The following is a 10,786-nucleotide window of genomic DNA, read 5'->3' on the forward strand; positions in this document are numbered from 1 at the left end:
AGATATTCACCTAAATTGGCTTTTAGGCCACACAGTACCTTTATTCTAATAGATTAAACAGTTCAGAAGACACAAACGGCTTAAATTCAGTTTACTTCAGCTTTCAGATTAAGAAATTTTCAGCGTCCATCTCCTGTACATTTACTGAATTATAAATACGCTGACATTGTGGTCACCGATCATCATCGTTTGTAAATCACCCCATGATTTTTTGGGAGACAGAGGAAGAAGCAAGCACAAGTATGCTTTGTGGGTGTGGAAAGGATTCTGGTTTCATTTTTAGCCTTTTTTTTTAAAGATAAATAAACATCTGTGGTGGAATGATATGACACATCACAATATCATTATTCTGAGTAATTGGATTGGATGTGCCTTTACATGCTGTGAAATGTAAATTACTCCACTGCGAGACTACTAAAGGCAAATCCAATCCAATGTCTACACAGCAGCAAAGTGATGAAAGGAATGAAAGTAGCAAAACAAAATAACATGAGCTGCTGGAAAGGCAGCCACTCTCGCTGCGCCGCCGTGAAGTCAAAAGAACAAAAAAAAACAATAACAAATAATATGACAACACAAAGACAATATGATAACACAAAGACACAGAGTCATTCTTAGGCACTTTCTGTACCCTCTTTGTTACATGAAGCAGTTCGAGATGAAAGAGGAGAAGCTCCAAGCTTCTTCCCACCAGTGGATCAGGGACATCATGGTGGAATGTGCACGTCGACTACAAGCTAAATGTTGAAAGCAAACACGTAGCTGTAGCATCCATTGAGAAAAAGAGATTGTCTCACATCTCCTGTCCCACATAAATCCGCTTCAATTCCAACCCGCAACAGTTCAACATACACACCGGCACTCTGTGCTGAGGCTCCTTTCTTCTTATATGAATCATATAAAAATAAATCAAGTAGCCATGCTAAAATGTACAACCGGAATTCAAGTAATTTGAATGGGTTACTTTTGCTGTCATCAATGAAGCGATGTGATGGAGGATTCTCGATTTGCTCCCCATATCAATGCCGTGCATCCACCCCGAATGGGGAATGGATGTCAAATAACCATAAACCAGTCAAGGAAAATGGAGTCGGCTCACAAAAGTGAAAAGTAACTTGACCAGCACTAATAGGTGAATGTGTTTGCTTTTTGTTTGGTCTCAATCAGCCAGATTCATCCGTGGAGCCCTTCTTCAATTCTGTGGTGAGACAACTTGGGCTTCCCGATATCTTCTCCCTCCAAATGTGTGGGACTGGAATGTCGGCGAGCAGCGTCGTCGACCCTGCGGGTGGTAGCCTTGTGAGTAGTCAGCACCCTCCAGATGAATTTGAGTTTGTCAAATTAAGAAGAAATCACAGGGTCCGATGTATTTTTAGCACTCCGTTTTTCCACACTCGTGCACTCTCCGTAATTTTAACAGAGCGCGTCCATTCATATTTTCTGCATCCAATCATGAGAGCAGATGTGAAATCATGCGAAGGAAGTGGGTGGTGATGATCCAATGTTTCATGTCTGGGTTTTATATGTGTGTGTGTTTTAGATCATTGGTGGGGTTGAACCAACTCTGTATCGGGGCTCAATCTGGTATACCCCTATCGTTGAGGAATGGTACTACCAAGTCGAGGTTTTAAAGCTAGAGGTTGGTGAGCAGAACCTGGACCTGGACTGCAGAGAGGTGACTTCAGAATGACTTTTTTTATGACCAAATAAAATGAAATATTTTGGAATGACAGAGCCGAGCCCAAAGTCATTTGGGAAATGTGTGGGCTTGCTGAAGAGGGTTACGCAAGAGTCAACCTCGCAATTGGATGGATTGAAATGCTTTTGCTAGGAACAGTGAGCAAGTGTTTTAGTCGTTTGTGTACTGACAAACTGTACTTCTCTCCGTCTCACTTTTTTCTTGTCAGTATAACATGGATAAAGCCATCGTGGACAGCGGCACGACGCTGCTGCGACTACCCGTCAACGTCTTCAATGCGGTGGTGGATGCCATCACACGGAGCTCTCTGGTACGCCAGTCACCCGCAACAACAAGCAGATTCCGGGAGTGTGGGGGTGTCACTGTCTCTGTTCAAAGATGCGGGTTCTGTAGGCGAACCGAAAATGTATTTTACAGAATCCAATCCAAGAGAGGGTGATGCTACAATTCTACCTTTGACTGACATTAGCTTCCGTGCATGCATCAATGTCATTTGTTGCTTTCTTAGTTTTTTTATTTTTTTCATTCATTCAGATCCAAGAGTTTTCGTCAGGATTCTGGGACGGGACAAAATTGGCTTGCTGGATGAGAGGGGACACCCCGTGGAAATTTTTCCCCAAACTGTCCATCTACCTAAGGGATACAAACAGCAGCAAGTCCTTCCGCATCACCATCCTCCCTCAGGTACAGAAATGCAAACAGCAACGTTCCTCGACAGATTGCCCACAAGTCTATCATTACTGCTCTTTATTTTGTTTCATTGATTTATGTGTTGTGTTCAAGTTATACATCCAACCAATCACTGATATGGATGGCACGCTAGACTGCTACCGCTTCGGCGTGTCCTCATCCAATAACGGTCTTGTGATTGGAGCGACTGTCATGGAGGGCTTCTTCGTGGTGTTTGATCGGGCACAACGTCGACTGGGCTTTGCACTCAGCAACTGCGCAGGTGAGCAAGTGTAGAAAGACACCCCTGTATATATCTCATGGGAGGAAAGTGGCTTCTTGAATCATGGACAAGCCACGGAATGTTTCAAAATTGGCTATATGGGATGGCTCCGCTGATTTGAGATGTTTCTCCGCAGTAAGCGGCGGGGTAGCTCTGACCGAAATCGACGGCCCCTTTTCGTCAGCGGACGTGGCATCAGACTGCTCCGGCCGAGCGCTGAAAGAGCCTCTTCTTTGGGTGATCTCCTACGCTCTCATGGCCGTCTGCGCCCTCATCCTCATCATCCTGCTGTTGCTGCTGGTCTTGCCCTGCCGACGGCGGAACTACTCCGGGGAGATTACCGACCAGTCCTCGCTGGTGCGGCACCGCATCAAGTGACTGAGAGGGACGGCGCGGGTGACGGGTGCGCACGAGCGGGGCACGAGCGAGCAAAGTGCTACCACGGATGTGGAGAAAGGGGCGAGGCTGGAGAATAATATTGACTTGGAAGCATCCCCCTCCTCTGAGAAGGACAATCTTTCTGATAAACTCTCAACGGACACTGTCAGTGGTGCACAATGAACTGTTTTTAATTGTCATTCCTGATTGTTCACCAGTCGAACACATCAAATGATGAGAGAAATGGTATCATGGACAGAGTGTATTTGAGGTTCATTCCGAAATTAACCCGAAAGTGCACTATCCCTGAACATTTGGGTGTGGTGTATCTCACAAATGTCATTTAGTAAACAAAATCAAGCATTGTTTGGTACATGTCTGCTCAGATTAATGATGGGATGTTTTACCCCCCGCCGTCCCTTTAAGTTCACTTCCAGATGATGGTGAAATTAGCGTCGGGAAAAAGCTGCTCGGACATTTGATGACGTTTCTGTCATATTGGAGGTAAAATGTCATGTTTACATTGCTTGGAGTGCCTTCAGAAAACTCGTCCTCGGTTCTGTGTTCATTTTAAAACAAAACTGTCATGCGACTGGTGTATATGGCGCAGCGGAGTATAAGGCGCGCCCCCAATGAATGGTGTATTTTAAATTTTTATCCATATATAAGGCACATGAGTGTATAAGGCGCACCTTCAATGAATATACAAAGTTTTCCAAATATAATAATAATAATAGCCACAAATTTTCCAATTATGAGGCAAACCACGTTATAAGACACGACAGTTGAGGCTGGGGTTACGCATGACTTCTTCTACAGGGGGAAATGGGGTCGGTGGCTGCTGACAGCAGTTGTGTTGTGGCTCAATATTTTTTCACATAAAAGGCACACCTGCATATAAGGCACGCGGTCATCTTTTTAAGAAAATCAAGGCTTTTCGGTGCGCCTTATATACCGGAAAATAGGGTATGTTACTTGTTTACAAAGACCCCCAAAGTCCACAATCAAAAGGGGTCATGTCCTTCTGGTTGGGATATGTCGGGACTGCGTGTTTGCGCCCCTGTGACATCTCCCTTACCATAGTGGAGAGTGTAAACCCCCCCCCCCCCCCCCCCATGAACTGATACATCACTTTGGCCGTCCAGCCCACATACATGAAACTCAGTTCAGCCCTTGACATTTTGTTACAACAGTTGTTAAAAAAAGAGTTAACAAGAGCTCCTGCCTCTGTCAAACTCAATGATCAAGGTAGTGCCGGTGTGTATTAATGCCGTTTTACTTATTGTGTTCAATTTTATCTTGAAATTGATCTGAATGAGAGTCTTTAGTTTTGAATGTTGGCACATGCTGCAGATTTGCAACAAAGCAATGTTGCCTTTCAGCTTCCTTTAAAACTCCAAAACGGTATTCCAATGCCATCGAGTAGAAATGGTGACAATTGCCTGACACCGATTCATGAGTAAAGCAAAAGAAATCCAAAGCCACTCCTGATTCTTGAAGGACTATTTAAATCGTTACATGTTTTTGTTGTTCCTAAAATTGCTGCAAATAAAGAACATATGATAACATTGAAGGTTTGTTTGTAACTTCACTATTTGTGATGATTCACGTGAAGACTGGCTGCCTGTGATTGACCACACGTACTGACATATTAACTCATTCACTGCCATTCACGGATTTATTTGGGAATTCAAAATATGACGTGGCGTGCCATTCCCAAATTTGTTTTTGGTTTGGTTTTGGTTTTTTTCTTATGGGGGCGGGGGGCGGCAATACAGTAAAGCGCTGGTGAGACCTCTGGCAACAATTGTGCCTCCCACAATGGGGCAGGCAGCATTTGGCTTTTGTACAGCCACCCCCACTTGCACCTCATATTACTCCAGACCCATATAATTTAGGAATTAACTGAGTGAAAATGACAAAAACCCTGGCACTGAAGTGGACACATTTTTGCACATCGTCTGGCAGTGAATGAGTGAAGCACAAGAATAGCAAACTATATAAATAATTGAATTGTAAATAGGTGGTAAATAGGTGAGCAACCCACTGTGATCGTCTTTGACCAGTGGGTATGTCTTCAGTCAATTTGATTTTTCTGCAAATACAAAGAATTAATGTGATTATGAAAGTTTTCAGCATCGAAAACATCATAGACATAGACAGAGGTTGATTATGTGTTGGAATAATCAATAATGCCACTTTTTAAAAATATGCATCATTACCTTCATCTGATGGTATATCCAGTCCAAAAAATAGGTGACGTTGTTATAAACACCTGGTTTGTTCAGGTCGACACAACTTTCTGGCCAAATGTTGTCCCCGATAAGCCACCATAAGCCGTCACTATGCCAAACCAGAGGCCCGCCACTGTCTGTCTGAACACCCCCGCCCCAAATAAAACAGTCAAAATCCAATTAGATTGTAAAGAAATTGTATCGGTGATAAATCAGTATTGATCTGCACATCACTCCCGTTGAGTTAAACCCTCACTTTGCATGCGTCCCATCCAGTCTGCGCGCCTTTGGTACAAAGCATTTCCTTTGAGATCAGTCCCTTGTAAACTGGGGAGCTGTTGCATTCCGCAACATCCACGAGGGAGACCTGAGCCTCGACCAGGTATGGAGAGTCTGAGGCACAGCAGTGAGCAAGAATGGAACTTGGGGGAGGGGGGTTTACAAGTTCTCTCTTATCAATATGTTCGAATGTACTCGAGTGAATACTCATTGGCAGTTAATAACATTTAGTCTACAATACGTCTGAGTAGGCTCTCAGTCGTACATGAGTGTTCCATCGATGAAAAGGTTTCTTCAGCCGTCATCTACTTCTTTGAAGGTGTCTGACGTTTCGCTCCTTTTCCGAAGAGCTTCGTCAGCAAACTTAAGTTGTGCCGGTAACTCTGGCCTTATATATACAGTAAAGTCTCGTTATATCGATATCGGATATATCGATAGTCCCGGTTATATCGATACAATTTCTATGCACGCACGAGAAAATTACATGCAAACAGGGTCGGATATATCGATAGTCCCGGTTATATCGATATTTTTTCGGACTCCCTTGAATATTGATATAACGAGACTTTACTGTATATATATACATACATTTAAATTTTCACCTTGCGTTCATAGAAATAGTATCATAATAAGCAGTACTATCGATATAACCGATATAATGAGACTTTACTGTGTGTGTGTGTGTGTGTGTGTGTGTGTGTGTGTGTGTGTGTGTGTGTGTGTGTGTGTGTGTGTGTGTGTGTGTGTGTGTGTATATATATATATATATATATATATATATATATATATATATATATATATATATATATATATATATATATATATATATATATATATATACTGGTGTGTCGAGAAGGGCATCCGACGTAAAAACTTGGCCAAAACAAACATGTGGCTCAAACCTCTAAAGATGGAGGACACTGATTTGCCGTGGCGACCCCTTGAAGCACAACTTTAGTTCACTGACAAAGCTCTTCGGATGAGGAGCGAAACGTCCGACAAGTTCAAAGAAGTACAGATGACGGCTGAAGAAACATTTTCATCAATTTAGTCTAGTATGCTCAAATGTATAGCACTATATTTTCCGGATTATAGGGTGCACCTTCAATGAATGAGACATAGTTTTAAACTTTCCATATATAAAATGCACCACACTATAAGGCACCTCCAACAAATGATATATTTTACAATTTCTTTCATATACAGTAAAGTCTCGTTATATCGATATTGCATATATCGATAGTCCCGGTTATATCGATACTATTTCTATGCACGCACGGAGAAAATTACATGCAAACAGGGTCGGATATATCGATAGTCCCGATTATATCGATATTTTTTCGGACTCCCTTGAATATCGATATAACGAGACTTTACTGTATAAGGCATACTGGATTATAAAGTATATGGACAGCTTTTGAAAAAAAGAAGGCTTTTAGGTGTGCCTTATATTGCAGTATTTTCAATCGCAATTCCTCACCTCCATTGAGTGATACAGCATATCCTGTTGTCCACCCATTTAATGGGGCCGAGATGTTTAACCCGATATTTGGGAGGCACACAGGACCAACGTTGCTGGAGGCTATCAAGACATGCATGCAGCATATGGAAAAAAATAAGCAAATTCAGCTATTTGTGTGAAGTGCAAGTTTTATTTCCGAGTAGTCTGTTATTTGTACAAATGCTTGTGTCAGGATGGGATGAGAATTGATAATTCCAGGTTAGTTACACTTGATTATCATTTACTATTTCTGTGTAGTTGATTATGGATATATTAACTCATTCACTGCCAGATGTGTAATGTGTCCACTCCAGTGCCAGGGTTTTTGTCACTGTCACTTGAATTCCAAGACTCACAGAATATTGAGTTTTAGGACTACATAAACATTCAATGCAGCGTAAGAAACCTTAGACTCTCTTCTTTCATCAGAAAAAAGAGCTAATTCCTAAATCAGAATCAGAATCATCTTTATTGCCAAGTATGTAGAACACACAAGGAATTTGTTTCCGGTCAAACACGCTGCACTAGTATCATCATCAAAAAATTGCAAAGAGGCACTATACAGTTCCATTTGGGCTACTGTTCAAAGAGTTAATGGCTTGGGGGAAGAAGCTGTTTAAATGTCTGCTGGATTTGGTGCGCGTGGATCGGTAGCGTCTGCCTGAGGGGAGTAGCTGGAAAAGGTGGTGGGCAGGGTGCGGAGGGTGCAGTAAGATTTTCCGCACCCTAGTTTGGATTCTTGCAGTGTGCAAGTCCTCGAGAGTGGGTGCGGCGGTGCCAATAATTTTTCCCGCCGTCCTAACTGTCCGTTGAAGTCGGATGTTGTCCATTTTTGTGGCGGCCCCGAAACAAACGGTGATGGAAGAACACAGGATGGATTCGATGACAGCCGTGTAGAAATGTTGCAGAACCTCCTGTGGCAGGCCATGCTTCTTTAGCAGCCTCAGGAAGTCCATTTTCTGTTGGGCCTTTGTCAGGATATTTATATTTTATGGGTCTGGAGTTATATGAGCGTGAAATGAGGGTGGCTGTCCAAAATACAATGCAATACATACATATTGGTTTAAAAAACATTGCCAGAGGCCATGACCACCACTTTATCAGTATCCAAGCATGAAAAAACAAAACCCGAACAAATTCGGGAATGGCGCTCTACGTCACATTTTCAATTACAGAATAAATGTGTGAATGGCAGTGAATGAGTTAATATAATTTTTACTGTGTAGATAGTGTTTTTTTACTGTGGTTTGTCATACGCAATTGGCATAGAAGCAACAGAGAAGCACTTTGCTGTTTCATACCTGCAAAGTCCAGAGGTTTACTGAGCCTCATCAGAGCAATATCATTCCTGTAAGTAAACCTGTCAAAATGCTCATGAGCAACGACATGGCTCACGGCATGAGCAGGGTTGAAAAGAACACCCAAAGGTTCCACCAGCCCCGCATACACTGACCATTCTCCAGGATTAGATGTCCTGCAGAGGACACCCATAACAGAGGAGCAGATTGAAGGATGCATTGGACGGCCATTACTACAAGCTTGCGAGGACTCACATGAGGGCACAATGAGCCGCTGTGACAATCCAGTCGGGGGAAATGATAGCACCTCCACATCGATGAGATCCCGCAAGTTGGAGGCTCACCTGCCACGGCCATGCACCAAGGGAGGCTTTCTGGCCCCGAGAAGCCCGACTGGAGTTTACTCCTCCTGTACAATCTGAAGAGAATTAAGGAACAGCTGAGAAACAAAAGAGCGCCCAGTGTGCAGATTTGAAACATTTTCCATCCATTACATTTCTGTTCTGCTTGCCCTCAGTCTAGTTTGAGACTCGAAACATATGATAAACAAAACATTTGACGGAGGAGAAAACTTGCCTGCACATCGCAGCGTCACCACGGTGTTGTTTGGGCAGTAATTGCTGCAGAAGGTTAAGCAAGCAAATGTCGAAATGAAACGGGTTGTTGTGTTTTGAAATGGAGCATTCAAACAACCTGTGAGTGAGCTGTTGCACGACAGGTCCATGAGGGTTTAGGTTGGATTTCACCATCAAGAACTCATCATCGGAGCTTGCCTCATGTAGGCCAGAGATAACACTTGTGCCCCTGTCAAGGAATATGACCGGGAAACAAAATTATAAAAGTGCATCCTTGGAGAACGAAAGAAACACAAGACAGTCCAGATCTTCTTACCCGCTGTAGCCGATGTCCCGGCAGCTTACTTGACCCAGTTGGGCTGTCCAGCCGTGAGAACAAACTGTCCTCCATTGTTTGGTCTGAGTTGAGAAGATCTGAAGCAGGAAACTGGTACCATGCAGCCTTACTGACCACAGAAAGAGACACAAAGTGGCTTAGAATATGAAATATTGAAATAAAGATAGGATTTTAGAATTGGTCTCTCATTTTCACAAGTTCTTTAGCCCAAAACAAACATTTTGGAGCCATTCATTAAAACAAATCTTTGCTTAATTTCGAATGAATTTATTTACCACAATGAGTTTCATCCTGGCCTGCTGGACAGTCCACCACTCCATCGCACCATTGGGAGTCCCACACACAGCCGGTATTACCACCGCATGGTGTTCCATGCACGCAGGTGGAGGAATCTGCCAAAAAGCACAAAGAAGGGACTTCATCAGACGAATGTTTAGTCCACTGAGGAGATGCAGGACACGAGCATATGCTGTGCTTACAGTAATAGGCCAAGAGGATGCCCGCCAGCAACAAGAGGAGCAGCAAGCAGATCACAGCAACCACGCTACACTTAACACACCTCTGTTTGAAATCTGTCACAAAGTAAACAGTACTAAACACAGAACGATTATTTCAAAAGCCACATGTGATTTAGAATTTTCCATACAGAGTGCCCCGAAAGGAGCACAGGAGACCATTGCATTAAGGATTAGGCGCACACTTAAAAGGAACCGCTGTCCAATATTTGCTCCCCTTTTAAAACGTGTTTGTGTGAGTGCGTGTGTGTGTGTGTGCTTGTTTGTTCTTCATACAAAATTCTCAAGTAAAGAACCGTCTCAACAGGAAAATATTGCCTCTTGTTACGAAATAAATTTCAAGATATGAAACATATGATGCTGATGTTTGACTTGGACAATTTGGAAGGGTTGTTAAAAGTTGACAAAATGTCACGTCATTGGTTCAGTTCTTCACTAAATGTCAGGATTAAAAAAAAACATTTCTGAGCGTTTACATGGACTAAAGACGGCAAAAAACAATGAGGATGCAAGTATTTGTTACATCATTTTATGCTTAAGAAACATTTCTGCCTGAACCTTCATCTTTTAATTTTGACAAAACACATAAACCTACTACACAATCGTACTTTAGCAGTGCTCATTATGTACCTGGAGAGCTACAAAAAATATTCAAATAATGTAGGTAATTTGTTTTTCCATATTACTGAAGTCCAGTGACCGGCAAAAAAAATAAATACTCATTCACAAAGATGGCAGAAAGTGAAATAAGCTTAATTGTTAACATTCATATAACATAAGTCAGGCCTTCCTGCAATAAATTAAAACAAAGTCATCATAATTTCAGTTTAGAATGAAAAGTACCTTTCCGTTGTGGAGTTGTGAAGGTGACTTCGGGCACGGACCTTGGGGCCAAATGGTGAACATACTGAGGCTTGACTTGTGACCGGCTCGACGGACGTATCTTGTCCATGGCCGCCCACTGAGTAGTTCACAGTCAAACTTTAAACATGTAGGTCCTTCATCTATTTGGTCAATA

At 42.6% G+C, this 10,786-nt stretch overlaps 2 protein-coding genes across 6 annotated transcripts in view; one reads left to right on the forward strand and one right to left on the reverse strand.

Moving 5' to 3' along the window:
* Nucleotides 1–4,602, forward strand: part of bace2 (beta-secretase 2) — a 13,408-nt gene extending 8,806 nt beyond the window's left edge. For both annotated transcript variants that reach the window (XM_089013112.1, XM_089013113.1), the window contains 6 exons: nt 1,168–1,299; nt 1,541–1,675; nt 1,908–2,009; nt 2,234–2,383; nt 2,483–2,651; nt 2,788–4,602. In XM_089013112.1, coding sequence (XP_088869238.1) covers nt 1,168–1,299; nt 1,541–1,675; nt 1,908–2,009; nt 2,234–2,383; nt 2,483–2,651; nt 2,788–3,029 — 930 coding nt within the window. In that variant the 3' untranslated portion in view covers nt 3,030–4,602. The remainder of the gene's footprint in view (nt 1–1,167; nt 1,300–1,540; nt 1,676–1,907; nt 2,010–2,233; nt 2,384–2,482; nt 2,652–2,787) is intronic.
* On the reverse strand, nt 4,124–10,722 carry LOC148888186 (transmembrane protease serine 2-like). 4 transcript variants are annotated; one of them, XM_089013116.1, is made up of 12 exons: nt 10,612–10,722; nt 9,733–9,825; nt 9,529–9,645; nt 9,233–9,362; nt 9,035–9,145; nt 8,918–8,961; nt 8,597–8,759; nt 8,497–8,517; nt 8,345–8,403; nt 7,023–7,124; nt 5,520–5,656; nt 4,124–5,404 (listed from the first exon to the last, which is right to left on the reverse strand). In XM_089013116.1, exons 1-12 carry the CDS (start codon nt 10,718–10,720, stop codon nt 5,216–5,218), a joined length of 1,275 nt encoding a protein of 424 aa, XP_088869242.1. In that variant the 5' UTR covers nt 10,721–10,722; the 3' UTR covers nt 4,124–5,215. The 4 variants fall into 4 exon arrangements, with proteins under 4 accessions (XP_088869242.1, XP_088869241.1, XP_088869240.1 ...); XM_089013115.1 differs by having other exon boundaries at nt 4,124–5,124; nt 5,252–5,404; nt 8,345–8,517; XM_089013114.1 differs by having other exon boundaries at nt 8,345–8,517.
* Nucleotides 10,723–10,786: the final 64 nt, after the last annotated feature.

This window comes from Hippocampus bargibanti, linkage group LG14 (assembly GCF_051943395.1).
Source record: "Hippocampus bargibanti isolate YZ-2025 linkage group LG14, ASM5194339v1, whole genome shotgun sequence".
Taxonomy (NCBI): Eukaryota; Metazoa; Chordata; class Actinopteri; order Syngnathiformes; family Syngnathidae; genus Hippocampus; species Hippocampus bargibanti.